We start from the raw sequence: 16463 nt of genomic DNA, 5'->3' as shown, positions 1-16463 counted from the left end.
ACAATGCCTGGCAAATTGCGAGCATCCCATAGATGAAGGCTATTATTATTTTCCTCATGTATAAAGTAAGCAACAAGTTGCATGGAATCACCATTTCTAAAATGCTCCCTGTGCGTAGGGCTCTCCTTTTTTCAGAATCCACATCCCTCCCTGAGAAAGCCAGGGCTGTGGTTGTCACCCGTGATGATCTGCATGCGTGCCAACTGGGCTGCATAGCGCTTGTGGTCTTTTCACAGTCTCACGGCTGCCCCCACAGCATATTTGCCTTTGATTGTGGCCCCTACAGATTGTGACAGCTGTGTGATGACCCTCCTGAACGACCTGGCCACCATGGGCGAGCAGCTTCGCCTGGTCAAGTCTCAGCTGCAGGGCCTGAGTGCCAGCGCGGGGCTTCTGGAGCAGATGAGGCACATGGAGACCCAGGCCAAGGACCTGAGGGTAAATCCCCTGCGGCCGAGAGTAGACATGTGGGGAGGAGATGCTGTGGGAGTGGATTCTGCATAAGCAGGAAGAGAGAGGTTGACTCCTGGAAAGGCTCAAGGGTTGTCTTCCTCTGATCCAAATGAAGATAAGAGTTTTCCTGGTGGAAAATCATTTTTGTGAACACACAAAACTAACACATCTAGGTGAACAATACTTATTGGACATTTCCAGGCGAATTTTTCTCATAGAGCCTTTATTTCAGTATCTTGCATTCAGAAGACTCAAACACAGGTTTGTGTTAAATTGGTATTAACTCTTCTTTAAATGCTGGATAGAATTTTTCCAGTGAAGCCATGTGAGCCTGGAATTTTCTTTGTTGGAAGTTGTGGTTTTTTAAAATAAACCATGAATTTAATTTTCAAAGAATAGGTATGAGACTACAGTATTTGGGCTATGTGTTTCTTCTTGAGTAATACTTGGTCATTTACACCTTTCAAGTAATGTGTCAATTTCATCTAAATTACCAAATATATTGACATAAAATTGTTCATAACGTTCCCTTATTATCCTTTATACATCTGCAAAGTCTATAAAGATGCCTTCTCATTCATTTTCTGATAATGATAATTTATATCTTATCTCCTTCTCTTAATTATTTTGGCTAGAGTATTATCAATGTTGTTGATCCTTTTATTTCATTGATTTTATCCATTGTTTTTCTGTTTTCAATTTCATTGATTTCTGTTCTTATCCTTTTTTTTTTTCCTTCCTTATGCTTGCTTCGGGTGAAACTTGCCATTCATCTTGGTTTCCTAAGCTTATTTTATTGATTCAAAATCTTTGATTCTGACGTAGGCCTATAATCCTATCAGTTTTACCACTAAGCACTGCTTTAGCTGTATCCCACAGACCTTGCAATGTTATGTTTTCATTCTCATTCAATTCAATGGATTTTCTGATTTTCTGATTTTCCTTGTAACGTATCTGTAACCCATGTGTTATTTAGAAATGTGTTGACCAGGCATGGTGGCTCATGCCTGTAATCCCAGCACTTTGGGAGGCCAAGGTGGGTGGATCACTTGAGCCCAGGAGTTGGAGACCAACCTGGCCAACATGGTGAAACTCCCACTCTACTAAAAATACAAAAATTAGCCAGGCGTGATGGCACACGCCTATAGTCCCAGCTACTTGGGAGGCTGAGGCAGGAGAATCACTTGAACCCCAGAGGCGGAGGTTGCAGTGAACTGAGATGGTGCCACTGCACTCCAGCCTGGGTGACAGAGCAAGACTCCGTCTCAAAAAACAAAAACAAAAAAGAAATGTGTTGTTTAATATCCAAATTGGGGAATTTTCCAGATAACTTTGTGTTACTGGTTTCTAATTTAACTCTTTCATGGTCAGAGAACACACTTTCTATGATTTCAATCCTTTTAAATGTGTTGAGGTTTGTTTTATAGCTCAGAATGTGGTCCATTTGGGTGAATGCTGTATGTATACTTAGATGGAAGGTGGCTGAGAGGGTATCCTAAGAAGTAATAGAACCTATTTCCCTGAGGGGAAATAGGGGATGCTGTGCCCATGAATCGGGGCTAAAAAGCAGCCTGGAAACTGCCCAGTGCTCATTGTTGGGTGATGGCCATATGAGAGCCTAGCAAAGCTACAGGGGCGGGACAAATCTACAGACCTGGATCTGTTCTGGAATGTTACATCCTCTCAATGCCACCATGGTATATAAATCCTAAACTGCCAAAGTAAGACCTGGTCCTAGACCACAGATCGGAGGTTCGAGTAGGGGTGGTGATAAGCATAAGAGCACTAGACAGGGCCCAGAGAGCACAAAGAAAGGGGAACTCCCACCCAGAATGAGCCTGCAAACATTGTTAGCAGAGAAGTAATAAGAAAGACACCCAACAGAAGCAACAGTCAAGAGATGAGTTCACTTTGGATAAAATGAAAACAATAGGACAATCTGAAAATGACTTTGCAGAATAACACCCAATAGAAGGAACAAGTAATTAGGAAATTTGAGGGGGGAACCATTAGAAATCAAATAAGAAGAGGTAGATAGGAAAAGACCCAATTGAAAATCATGGAAATGAAAAAATAGACTCATTGAAGTAAAAGAATTCAGTAGATGAGATTAGCTCTAGTCTAGACACAGTGAACAAGGCTTTGGGGAAAGTTTAATAAGTATTTTTGGGTTGAGGGCTGATTCTAGTGACTATAGCTGAGTATATATAGCAAAAGATTATTCCAGAAAAATGACTCTTTCCTATCCTTTTGGATAATTTTAGTCCAAGGTTTATAGGCTTAATATGGAGAAGAGGAGAGGAAAAGCATTTATGTCTTGAGGGGAAAAAAAAAAGGAAGCCACTGGGTTGCTTGGATTTCATGACATGGCCCTGCAGCCTTCACCGTTCTGCACACACACTGTTTGCCACACCCTGTACTAAGGGCTTTACTCAAGTCTTACAACCTCCTCATGAGGAACCTAGTGTTATTCTCATTAAACAGGCATGGAGAAGCTGAGCAACTTGCCTAAAATCATGGTGGTTCTGGAAGAATTCAAATCAAGATCAAATTCTAAAGACCATGCTCTACCCACTCCACCTCTTATCCAGGTGTTCTGCTGACAATCTATATAATGACTTGCCTCCCTTTCCCCAAAGTAAAGTTAAAATAGAACTGTCTTCTTGCCATATCACACAGACATGCGAAAATTAAGAAAGATTACGTATAAGAAGGGAAGTAACATTTTTGAATGCTCGTGTGTACATGACATTTTAAAATATATTAGCTCACTTATCACCAAAACCAACCCTGCAGCTAAATACGATAATCCCCAATTTACTAAAGGAAGAGCAAGCCTTAGTGAGGCTCATCTATTATGTGGCAGACTAAGGGTTTGGACCTAGGCTTTATTTAAAGCCTGTATTCTTTTACCCAACACTGGTTCTGACATACATATTGAGGTAATAATATCATTTTTTCCTATAAACCTTTTCAATATATTAATACTTTTTTCCAAAAAATTGAAAATAATCACCATTCTAGATATTATGTGCAGCAGCATCTAAGGGTCTAAGAGTAATGAGGCAATTTAGCCTAAAAAAGGGGCAAGGGACCCGCATTATGGTCCTGAAGCAACCACCGATGAGCTGTACAACTGTGGACAAGTCACCTGACTTCTTTGGGCTTCCATTTTCTCATTTGCAATATGAGGCTGTTCAGCTACACGAGCTCCGAGTTCCCTGTGGTTCTGTTCGATGAGATTCTTTGAATAGATTCCTAATGGTTCCTTCATTCAAGTAGCCATATGCACTGCTTTTAGTGTTGTCAGGTTAACTGCAGGTTTTAAAAAACTGTATTTATTATAGAATCTGGAAATTAATTACTCAGGTAAGTAGTATAGCCCTCATTTCTATAAGGTTAGGTCATTAATTGAAGTGAAGTAGCTGTTGTCTCTTCACATTTGTCACATTTGCTACTTTATTTTAGAGCCATATCACAATGTACATCAGAAAATAGATTCCTTATGTAACCTATTTCAAAGAACCACATTTGTGTGTGTGTGGAACTGACAACGGTCTTGCCAAATGATTCTTCATTTATAACCCTGTTGACCAGGTTGATAGGACTTAGTCTTAATTTATACTATAAAGTGACATTCATTTGTGTTTTATTTCCAGAATCAGTTGCTCAACTACCGTTCTGCCATTTCAAATCATGGATCAAAAATAGAAGGCCTGGAAAGAGAACTGACTGATTTGAATCAGGAATTTGAGACTTTGCAAGAAAAGGTAATGTGTTAGGTCCGTTTAACTTTGGGGTTTTTTTGCTTTCAAAGTATTTTTATTTTTCCTCATTGGCTTAATTTGCTGCTAATCAATTTATTTTTCATATAGGCTCAAGTAAATTCCAGAAAAGCACAAACATTATACAACAATGTTAATCGGGCAACACAAAGCGCAAAAGAACTGGATGTGAAGATTAAAAATGTCATCCGGAATGTGCACAGTAAGAAGAGTTATTAAGCCCAATTACATTTTTTTGGTTACATAACCTTCGTTGTACACTAAAAGAATTCCCTTTAAGATTTCAACATTATGAAAAGAATCCCATAGTGATACAAAAAAACTAATATAAAATCTCCATAGAAGTTTCTGCCCTTTTTTTTTTTTTTTTAAGTAGCCTACTGGAGCCCAGAATTCCCAGTTTAATAAACCACTTGATGTTTCCTAGTTCTCTTAAAGCAGATCTCTGGGACAGATGGAGAGGGAAACAACGTGCCTTCAGGTGACTTTTCCAGAGAGTGGGCCGAAGCCCAGCGCATGATGAGGGAACTGCGGAACAGGAACTTTGGAAAGCACCTGAGAGAAGCAGAAGCTGATAAAAGGGAGTCGCAGCTCTGTAAGAATGCTCCCAAATTCTTGCATCTAGTCCATTCTAATTGATTTGAAACACGATGTGCGGAGTGCAATGTAGAGTTCCCCATTACAGGTGGAACGCCTCATGGTTTCAGCGAATATTACTGTTAGAGCATCACGTGGTGAAAATTGGTAGCCCCCAGGAGACCCAGGTTACCAACGGGCTGTAGAATATAACAGCTTACCATCATGCAAAGAAAAAAAAAAAAGTTCTTCTAAAAGTTAGATATGGTTGCCTCTTTTTCCTTCTTAACTGCATTTTTCTGATGCTTATTCACCTCTTTCCAGTTTTCTCATTACATCATTATTAATGGTCACCTCACCACTATTGAATTTTTGAATCACAAATTGATATTAGCACTACTACAGATTGAGTTTCCCTTTCCAAAATGCTTGGGACCAGATGTGTTTCAGATTTTTGATTTTTTTGGATTTTGGAATATTTGCACAGACTTAATGAGACCTCTTGGAGATGGGACCCCAGTCTAAACATAAAATTTATTTACGTTTCATTTACATCTTATACACATATGTCGAAGGTAATTTTATACAATATTTTTAATAATTCTGTGCATGAAATGAACTTTGTGTGTGTGTGCATGTGTGTGTGTGTGTGTGTGTGTGTGTGTGTGTGTGACAGAGTCTCACTCCATTACTCAGGCTGGAGTGCAGTGATGTGATCTCAACTCTGCAACCTTCACCTCCTGAGTTCAAGTGATTCTCATGCCTCAGACTGAGGAATAGCTGGGAATACAGGTGCCTGCCACCATGCCTGGCTAATTTTTGTATTTTTAGTAGAGACAGGGTTTTACCATTTTGGCCAGGCTGGTCTCAAACTCCTGACCTCAAGCAATATGCCTGCCTTGGCCTCCCAGTGTGCTAAGATTACAGGCGTGAGCCACCGCACCCAGCCTCTGAAATGAACTTTTGACTGCATTTTGACTGCAACCTGTCACATGAGGTCAGATGTGGAATTTTCTATTTGTGGCACCATGTCATTGCTCAAAAATGTCAGATTTTGAAGCATTTCAGATTTTGGCTTTTTAGATTAGGGATGTTCAAATTTGTATTACAAAAACAAAGAAAGGATATAGTAGAAATTAACAGAATACATCAAAAGGTTTTGACTAGAGAAAATGCCTCGTTAGTTCAAAACTGAGAAATATTAGTTTAGTGCATACTTTTTACAGATACTGGTATTTATTCTTTAATAAAATGATGTATCAGTGGTTAATATACAGATACTAGCAGTTTTCTTGCTTAAATTTTTATTGTTCAAATTTAATATGAGTCTTGGTTTTAATTGTAAGTAGGCAGTATTCACAGTGGAAGGAGCATGCACTTTACCCCCTGCAGCCAGCTCAAGTTCAAGTCCTAAGCCCGACTGGCCATGTAACCTTGGGTCAGTCCTCTCATTTCTCAAGCCTTCCATCTCTTTATCTAAAACATGAGAATGATAATTTATTGTTTTCCCGTGGAAGTTAAATGAGGCAACATGTACAGTGCACATAGCAGGTCTGTGTCAATGTGAGTTTCCTTTCCCATCCCCTCCAAAGTTCAAGGAAAACCATGAAATGAGTAGAAACTCGATTCTCCCTTTGTAGTCTTTATAACCCAGCTTCAGTATGCTCATCTGTCAAGTAGAAAACATGAAGTGAATGTTTTACAGTGCTGAACCGGATAAGGACCTGGCTGAAAACCCACCAGGGGGAGAACAATGGGCTTGCTAACAGTATACGGGATTCTTTAAATGAATACGAAGCCAAACTCAGTGACCTTCGTGCTCGGCTGCAGGAGGCAGCTGCTCAAGCCAAGCAGGCAAATGGCTTGAACCAAGAAAACGAGAGAGCTTTGGGAGCCATCCAGGTGAGTTCACAGTTTGAAGCTGCACACTTTCGTTAATAAGGATGAGAGAAGCAGGGATCTTTATTATTAATAACGTGGCATAGCCAGGCACCTGTCTGTACATCTGATTATACCACCTCAGACCCAGATCAGACAGGAACAAAGCATTAAGTGCAAAACCATAGTCGTTTCTAGTCTTCAGCTACCAGAAAAGATTCTGAACTTAAACCACAGACAGAGCAGTGCAAACTGCTTCACCTGCATCTCCAGCTGAAAGAGTGTTGGAGGAATAATGTTGCCAAATAGACGAGAAATTAATATTGCCATAATTAATTCAAAGTATATATTATGTTTTTGGTAATTTACTTTTTGTGTCAGATATGTATACTTTTTTATGAACATAATTATCATAATCACCAGCAAAGGCATTTTAAGCCATAATCTGCTTTATAGGAAATAAAAGTACAGGCCACATACAGAAGCTGCAATGACAGAATTTAGAGCTCTGGATTTTGCAGTTCATATATACATATATTTAGCACCACCACGCCTGGCTAATTTTTGTATTTTTAGTAGAGACGGGGTTTCACCATGTTGGCTAGGCTGGTCTTGAACTCCTGACCTCAGGTGATCCACTCGCCTCAGCGTCCCAAAGTGATGGGATTACAGGCGTGAGCCACCATGCCCGGCCTTACAGTTCATGTTTTAAATAGTGAACATTGTATGCTAAAACAATAAGGCCAGGTGCAATGGCTTATGCCTGTAATCCTAACACTTTGAGAGGCCGAGGCAAGAGGATTGCTTGGGCCCAGGAGTTTGAGACCAGCCACGGCAATGTAGTGAGACCCTGTCTCTACAAAAATTTTTTAAAAAATTAGCTGGGCATAGTGGCATGAGCCTGTAGTCTCAGCTACTCGGGAGGCTGAGGTGGAAGGACTGCTTGAACACACTGGTGCATTGGGGCAAGGCTTCAGTGAGCCATTATCGAGCCACTGCACTTTAGCCTAGGCAACAGAATGAGACCTGTCTAAAAAAAAAAATTAAAAACAACAAAAATATGAGAGGTTATGTAGGGTTACAAAACAACAGTAAAATCAAAGTTGAATAACACAGGGCAGAGCCCAAAACAGGAGGAAGTTGGTAAATGAAAATAAATGACGTCTTAGTGGATGACTCTATGCTTAGCTCCCAATGCCTATTTGGATGGTACCATGTCTGTGTGAAGTTGCTGATTATGCCAAGGTAAGGGAGCAGGACCCAACTTTATAGGCCTCTGAACTCTGGCAGCCTTTCAGCCTGGCATTCTCAGGTTCTGTGTGACCTCTCGGTCAAGTGCCTGCTGTGTTCTCATTGGTACTGGCTGAAGGTTGGTGATGGTTTATTTACATAAAATCTTTTGGTCTGTTTCACAAACCAGATTTTGGTAATATACCCATCTCACTGGGCAAGTTGACCCCAATTGTAGAAATCTTCCTCAGCAGTGATAGCAATTGTTTCACTGGCATATCATTTAAGGAAACCATGATAACATACCTCCACTACAAAAAGAACTGATTTCCTATCACTTTGTGATTGCCTAGACAATGTTTAGGTTCAAGAAAGCATTCTGACTTTGGAATTACTTATATGCTATTGTCCCATAAATTTGTCTATGCCTTCTGATAATACATCATAGAGCTCAAGCAATTTTTTTTTATTTTCTCCAGAGACAAGTGAAAGAAATAAATTCCCTGCAGAGTGATTTCACCAAGTATCTAACCAATGCAGACTCATCTTTATTGCAAACCAACATTGCACTGCAGCTGTTGGAGAAAAGCCAGAAGGTAGAGGAAATAGTTGTTCTCTGGAAAAATATAAAAACATTTTAATTATATTGTGAGAAAACAATGAAATGGGCTGACGTACTTTTTTGTTTATTCAAAGTAGTCTCTTAGATGGAACAGAATATATTGAAATGTTAACAATAGTTCTCTCTTGCACAAGAAGTATGAATGACATGTCTTCTTATGTTCATATGTATTACCTAATTTGTCTGCAATGAGCAAATCACTTTTGTGATAACAACAAAAAATTATAATGCTACTTTTAAAATATCAAGCATACAAGCATTTATTAACAGAAGATATTTAAGACTTGATAAAAACTGACACAATTTCTTAGCAGTTCAATGGGGATTTTAAAGTGTCTTTTATAATAACTATTTCTTTTTTTTATTATACTTTAAGTTTTAGGGTACATGTGCACAACGTGCAGGTTAGTTACATATGTATACATGTGCCATGTTGGTGTGCTACACCCAGTAACTCTGTAATAACTATTTCTAAGTCATAAAAATGTTCTTTGGTTTCCTACAACTTTATATTGATGATAACATTGTGCTTTTGTAAAGGTTACTAAAGGGTTTCTCACCGTAATGAGAATGTTCAAGATAGTGGTAAACCTTGGGGAAATATTACCAGTGCTACTGTCTGAAGTGACCAAGGATTAACTGGTATGGTAAATAGGCTTAGATAATATAACATCTCATTGTTGCCCCGGAAACAGATCAGTTATCATAGAGTTTGAGAAATCAGCACCTACATTCTTTGCTTGAATTTATACTGTCTTTGTTTATTTGGAAAAAATAGGAATATGAAAAATTAGCTGCCAGTTTAAATGAAGCAAGACAAGAACTAAGTGACAAAGTAAGAGAACTTTCCAGATCTGCTGGCAAAACATCCCTTGTGGAGGAGGCAGAAAAGCACGCACAGTCCTTACAAGAGCTGGCAAAGCAGCTGGAAGAGTGAGTGCATGGCCCAGGAGACCGGAAGGGCACATGGGCTGAGTGCAGCAGCTTGTCCTGAGACAAGCAAGGCCCTCCCCTGGATTGGCTGGGTCTCCAGAACTGGGTGGAGGGCAGAGGGTGGGGTCAAGTCCAATGCCCCAGGCCCAAGTCAGAAGCAGAGCAGCAATAAGGGCACTAATTCCTGGCCACGTCCTTTGGGCACATTACAGAGGCCATCACCTCAGGTATGCACTTACCAAATGAAATGGGAAGGGGCTGGGCTCAAGTTGATGGCACCACTGCAGTCAAACCTGGCCGACAGAGAGAGACTCTGCCATCTCTGTATTTTATTTTATTTTTTTCCATTTCTGAAAAGAAAAAAGAAAAAGAAGAAATGGAAAGGTCTGGGGGTATGTCAGCTGCTGGCAGAGGAAGGCTGTGGGGAGTGCCTAACCTGCCCTGTCTTCCAGGATCAAGAGAAACGCCAGCGGGGATGAGCTGGTGCGCTGTGCTGTGGATGCCGCCACCGCCTACGAGAACATCCTCAATGCCATCAAAGCGGCCGAGGACGCGGCCAACAGGGCTGCCAGTGCATCTGAATCTGCCCTCCAGGTGGGCACCTGTACCAGCAGCTTCTCCACATTCACTGTGGAGATGGCTCATTTTTATATTTTCTTTCCGTGGGCTCCAAGGAATAGAAACAAAGCATTATTTTAAATGAGAACTTGTTGTATAGAATAGAACTTGCTCTAGATATGGGTAATTTCTGTATTTGACTATTTCATGTCTGTAGCACAGTTTTAAAACTATGTGTAAAACCAGATAGAAATTATACTGATTATCAATTTTCAACCTGAACAAATATTATAGCCTATATCTTACCAGGTGTGCTTTTATGCTGTGATCATTAACCAAAAAGAGACATTTTTGCAAACAACTTGACCAGCATTTTCATCAGGTCATTTGGTCTTACATCTCCATCTGTCTGTGGAGTCCTGTGGGATCTTATACGCACCATATGATAATTCCTATATCTGAAAATAAAGAACAAAATATTAAATATCAGAGTTCGGGGGACAGGCCTTCTTCAATGAGTGAAGACTTTTCTGTTCCAAAGCTTGAAAGCCTGAAAACAACTAAGTTCTCTCCTCTGTTATTGTAGAGGTTTTTGTACGAATGACAGTGAGCAGCTAAAACAAGTGTCACATAATTCGTCAGTATGCCACCAGAGATAGGCCCACCTCCCCAAGCCACATAATTCACATAGGTGTTAGGGCTACCTAGAGCCCTAACTGTATCTTTTAGGGAACCATCTAGTTCTAACTCCTTCCGCCTTTGAACTTCATCCTTAAAATTAAGGGCTTCAGACTAGGATAGAAATCTTATTCCATATTTCCTAACATACAGCATTTGTTTAAGGCTGTTAAATGCTTTGCTTTCAGACAGTGATAAAGGAAGATCTGCCAAGAAAAGCTAAAACCCTGAGTTCCAACAGTGATAAACTGTTAAATGAAGCCAAGATGACACAAAAGAAGCTAAAGCAAGGTATTAGGGGGAGTGGGAAATGGCAGGGATAGTCAGGAGCTTTAAATGACCTCTGGGACCAGGCGGGGCAGCCCTAGAAGCAAACGTTGTTTTTGAATCTCAGTGGCAATGCAGATGATACCTTTTATTTATTTTTATATTATTATTATTATTATTTTTAATAGAGATGGGGTCTGTGTTGCCCAGGCTGGAGTGCAGTGGCACAATCATAGCTCACTGTAACTTTGAACTCCTGGGCTTAAGTAATCCTCCCATTTCAGCCTCCCAAGTAGCTGAGATTACAGGCGTACACCACCATGCCCAGCTAATTTTTGTATTGTTTTTAGAGGCAAGGTCTTGCTATGTTTCCCAGGCTGGGCTCAAACTCCTGTGCTTACGGGATCCTCCTGTCTCAGCTTCCCAAAATGCTGGGATTACAAGCATGAGCCACCATGCCAGGCCCAGATAATACTTTTTAAATTCATGATTTATTTATCAATTTCATGTATCCATCCAATATTCTAAATATTCCCCACCCATCATATACAAAATTAACTAGAGCCTTATAAATATAAATAAATCTTGAGAGTGATGGGCCTATTTGGGCCTGGCCTTTGTGGGGAGGCTATTTTAATTTAACCCACCTGTGATCATGGCATTGGCAACCCCACATGTCAAGAAAATTGGTTTGGGATCATTAGAATAACTGCTTTAAAATTTCTTAAGTCCTAAAATCTTTGCAACTAAAAGTCCCCAAAATCATACTACCGTGAAGCATGATAATTTTTTAAGCATAAATTTTATCTCTGGAAAATTTTCATGTATTTTACTTACTTATTTTTTTAAATAATTAAACTCTCTCAATCTCACCAAATTTCTGTGTTTCGAAAATGCTGTTTCTTGTGTTTCTACAGGCTCTTGTTGTCATCCATGAGTCCAAGGCCCTCATTTAGCCTCTTAGTCCTTTCAGAGGGATTAAATGATGCCTCTGTAAATTAAATAATTTCTCCCCTTTCTGCTTCCTTCCTTTCCTTCCTTCTTTCTTTCTCTCTTTCCTTCACATGTTAAAAAATTAAAGACATGAGAAATAAAATACTAAAAAAGTACTAACATACAATCATTTGCCTTGCAAATTTCAATAATTCAGATTTCCTGGTATGACATCTATTGCTCTCTACAAAATTTGAGCTTCAAGGTAGGCCCAGTGTGCTAAATAGGGTTAGGAGGCTAACTATGTTGCTATGTAAACCAGTCCTGGAATCAAAATTGAAGCCATGAATTATCAAGATGGTCTTAAAGCATTTGCTGGTCATTTTCGATGACCCAAGGATGGCAATATTATCAGTTAGGAATGTCTGCTAGCTCCCTTTCTTTCACAGAATTTTTTTAATGTGTCATTTTGGAAATTAACAGAAACAAACAGTGCCTACTTTGTGTCTGTATTTGCCTGGATGAAGCTCTTTCAACAACACTCTTTTCTTGTCCTCTGATGGAAGAGGATCCTTTCTGCATTATTAATTCATTCATTCACTCATATATTCATTTACTCAACAAACATATACTAATATTATGCCTCAACTAGTGCCAGACACTACATTATGTGCCAGGACATGGTAGTGGATAAGACAGATGCATCTTTTACTAAAGAGAGTCTCTTACTCTGAGCAGATAAGAAGTTTAGCCTTCCCCAAGTTATTCAGCCTCTTTCTTTCTTCCTGTGTATTTCCAAGGCATTACCACAAGGCTCTGATTTGCTGCTGACCTCTGTAACTGGAGGATCCCAGAGCTGTGGGTCTGGGCACATGCAGTGGGCATCTCTGAGATGACCCCTAAGAAGCAAGTCTACTCAATGCTGTGCAGACACTGGCTACTTCAGGGGCCACAAATACCAATGGAGGATCAAAATGCGCAAAGTAATTGCCTCCTGACGCTTTATTTTATTTTAGAAGTCAGTCCGGCTCTCAACAACCTACAGCAAACCCTGAATATTGTAACAGTTCAGAAAGAAGTGATAGACACCAATCTCACAACTCTCCGAGATGGTCTTCGTGGGATACAGAGAGGTCAGCATCTTCCTAACCCATTGTACTTGGTTGGCTTCTTTTGTTGAACGTTTTAGATACTTATACCTCCCTGTCTGTGTGTGCATTAGGTGATATTGATGCTATGATCAGTAGTGCAAAGAGCATGGTCAGAAAGGCCAACGACATCACAGATGAGGTTCTGGATGGGCTCAACCCCATTCAGACAGATGTGGAAAGAATTAAGGACACCTATGGGAGCACACAGAACGAAGACTTCAAAAAGGCTCTGACTGATGCGGATAACTCGGGTATCAGGCGATCTCTGGCCAGGACATCTTAGCCATTCTCTCCATTGTTATGTGTTTTGGTCCATTTCCATTCTTCCCTGGTAAAGTCTGATCTCAGAAACTAAAACATTAGAAAACAGCTCCACACGATGTAGGATATATCAAAGTGTATAGATATTCTCCTAGCCGGAAGGACCAGATAGGATTTTTAATTTTTAGAAAATACATTGAAAATACTATTGGTTTTCTTTTTTACAAAGTGGAGATACATGTTTCTAAATCATGAGGCATTGAATTTTGATTGATATTAAGAATCAGAAAACAGGCTGGGCGCTGTGGCTCACGCCTGTAATCCCAGCACTTTGGAAGGCCAAGGCAGGCGGATCACGAGGTCAGGAGATCGAGACCATCCTGGCTAACACGGTGAAACCCCGTCTCTACTAAAAATACAAAAAATTAGCCAGGTGTGGTGGTGGGTGCCTGTAGTCCCAGCTACTCGGGAGGCTGAGGCAAGAGAATGGCGTTAACCTGGGAGGTGGGGGTTGCGGTGAGCTGAAATCGCACCACTGCATTCCAGCCTGGACGACAGAGCGAGACTCCGTCTCAAAAAAGAAAGAAAGAAAGAAAGAAAGAAAGAGAAAGGAAGGAAGGAAGGAAGGAAGGGAGGGAGGGAGGGAGGGAGGAAGGAGAAAAAAGAAAGAAAGAAAAAGAAAGAAAGAAAGAAGAAAGAAAGAAAGAAAGAAAGAAAAGAAAGAAGAAAGAATCAGAAAACAAAGATTTTTTTTTTCTTTCTGTAGTGATCAAAGTAAAGGATTTGGTACCCAGATTGCAGAATACAATTCACCATGTACAATAGTTCCTCCTTATCCTCAGGGGATATGTTCCAAGACCCCTAGTGGATGTGTGAACCCACAGATAGTACCGAACCCTATATATACTATGTTTTTTCGATCTGATAACCCAGACAGCTACTAAGTGACTAATGGGTGGGTAGGGTAGACAGCAAGGATATGCTGGAAAAAAGGAAGATTCACATGGGTGGGACCATATGAGATTTCATCATGCTACTCCAAACAGCACCCGATTCAAAACTTATGAATTGCTTATTTCTGGAATTTTTCTTTTTAATATTTTTGGACCATGGTTGATAGCAAGTATTTGAAACCTCGAGAAGTGAAACCATGGGTAAGGGAGGAACCACCGTAACTAATTATGACCCATCCTGTTCAACATCTGGGGACCAAACATGCCACTTGACAAATACTGTCAGTAAGAACATTTGTAGTTAGCCTTTTCTTAATGCGCAATCTTACATTTCTATTTTTTTTCTCACCAACAGTGAATAAGTTAACCAACAAACTACCTGATCTTTGGCGCAAGATTGAAAGTATCAACCAACAGCTGTTGCCCTTGGGAAACATCTCTGACAACATGGATAGAATACGAGAACTAATTCAGCAGGCCAGAGATGCTGCCAATAAGGTGAGTGTGTCCCCACGTGGTCAGTGGCCAAGGCTAGTTCTTTAATGAGTTATCACATTCATCAAGAAAGAAAAAAAACACACTTATTTACTCAAGAATTGGTTGTCTTTCTTTCTCCAATTCTTGTGTTACTTGAATATAAAGATTGATTTTCTCCTGTCATCCTTTACAAGTGTACATGACCTTCATCCTTACATTATCTGGTATATCAGGATCCTGAAGCAATTTGCCCCCATTGAGTTTATTCAGGCAGAAAGAAGGATTTTCTTCCAGGCCCCTGTTTGTAAACTATAATTGCACATTCAAGTGAGGGTTCTGTGGTCAGAATGTGCCAGTGTGATACTGCACAGGACCTACCCTCCTATTGTAACTTGAAAGTTGTAGAATCCATCTTTGCTGAGGATGGAGGATTTAAGATGACAGCAGTTTTCCATCATTGGAGTACTGATTCACCAGCCTTTCTTGTTTTAACCTGACATTATTTGCTTGAATTACTGACACTTGTCTCTTAAGATTTGTTTTGTCCTAAAATGGCATAAATACAATTTCTTATATTTTCCAATAGCTCCTAGACAGCCCTACAGGAGAGTTTTGGAGGGAGAGGGTTGGAGAGCCTTGTCAGAATATCACTGCCCTGGAGGCATCATGCCCAATAACCAGGCTCACTGTTACTTCTTTTGAGCCTCAGAATCTGCCCTTTCTTTTAAGAAAGCAAAGTATTCCCAACATAAAACCTTGAACAGGAAAACAAAGAACATAAGGCAAAGTTTGGAAGAAAGCACCCTCTTCACACTCATACATGCTTTATAGAAAGCAAAGTTTTCCCAACATAAAACCTTGAACAGGAAAACAAAGCATAAGGCAAAGTTTGGAAGAAAGCACCCTCTTCACACTCATATATGCTTTATAAAAACCAAATGAATAAGAATATATGCTAGCTTTTACCCTTCTGTGTTCATTCACTAATTTATCTAACAAAAATTTGAAGTGTATTATAGCACAGTGGTTAACAGCTGTATAACCAAGCCAGACTGTCTTGGTTTCAATTCTTGCTGTGCGTTTGATGAGCTTGGAGACCTGAGCCCTGTCCCTTTACCTCTCTGTGCCTCAGTTTCTTGGTCTGTAGAGCATAGAAAATAATAGTACCAACCTCATGAGATTGTTAGGGTTAAATGAGCTAATGTGGAACAGTGCCTGGCAAATCGTAGGTACCATGTTAGTGGAAAAACATAAAATAAAAAGCAGTAAGTAAGTGCTTTTGAATGCCTGGTTGGCATTGGCACTTGTTTGGGTGCTGAGGACACAGAAATTATTAAATCATAGTTCTGAACTCAGGCTGCTCTCCAGCCACTGCAGGTTGTTTCTTAGACTGTGCTAACAAGCTGGATAGAAGTGTGTTATGTGTATCTTCAAAACCCCCAGTTCTACCTGGAGAGGGTCAGAATAGCACTAATAAGTAGCATTAACAGACATGGTAAGAATGTTCATTGCAACATAGTTTATAATCACACACAAAAATTTTTTTTTAAAAAAAGCCACGTTTACAACAGCAAACCTGAATGAGCTGGAGCTGTGTGTATCTACATGAATAAATCCAAACACATAGTGCCCAGCAAAGAAAGCAAGTTGTAGATAAATATGTACAGGTGGACACCATTTATATAAAAATATTTAAAACATGAAAAAT

At 39.9% G+C, this 16463-nt stretch overlaps 1 protein-coding gene across 2 annotated transcripts in view; it reads left to right on the top strand.

Moving 5' to 3' along the window:
* LAMA3 (laminin subunit alpha 3) overlaps positions 1-16463 on the top strand; it is a 271191-nt gene that overhangs the window by 211259 nt on the left and 43469 nt on the right. For both annotated transcript variants that reach the window (XM_058438557.1, XM_032152640.2), the window contains 12 exons: positions 287-438; positions 4113-4223; positions 4329-4440; positions 4666-4833; positions 6520-6716; positions 8402-8518; positions 9323-9477; positions 9930-10071; positions 10902-11004; positions 12930-13046; positions 13136-13315; positions 14634-14776. In XM_058438557.1, the coding sequence (XP_058294540.1) occupies positions 287-438; positions 4113-4223; positions 4329-4440; positions 4666-4833; positions 6520-6716; positions 8402-8518; positions 9323-9477; positions 9930-10071; positions 10902-11004; positions 12930-13046; positions 13136-13315; positions 14634-14776 (1697 nt within the window). The remainder of the gene's footprint in view (positions 1-286; positions 439-4112; positions 4224-4328; positions 4441-4665; positions 4834-6519; positions 6717-8401; positions 8519-9322; positions 9478-9929; positions 10072-10901; positions 11005-12929; positions 13047-13135; positions 13316-14633; positions 14777-16463) is intronic.

The sequence above is a fragment of the Hylobates moloch genome, unplaced genomic scaffold, assembly GCF_009828535.3.
Source record: "Hylobates moloch isolate HMO894 unplaced genomic scaffold, HMol_V3 SCAFFOLD_5, whole genome shotgun sequence".
Taxonomy (NCBI): Eukaryota; Metazoa; Chordata; class Mammalia; order Primates; family Hylobatidae; genus Hylobates; species Hylobates moloch.
This window is presented reverse-complemented; position numbering and strand designations above follow the sequence as displayed.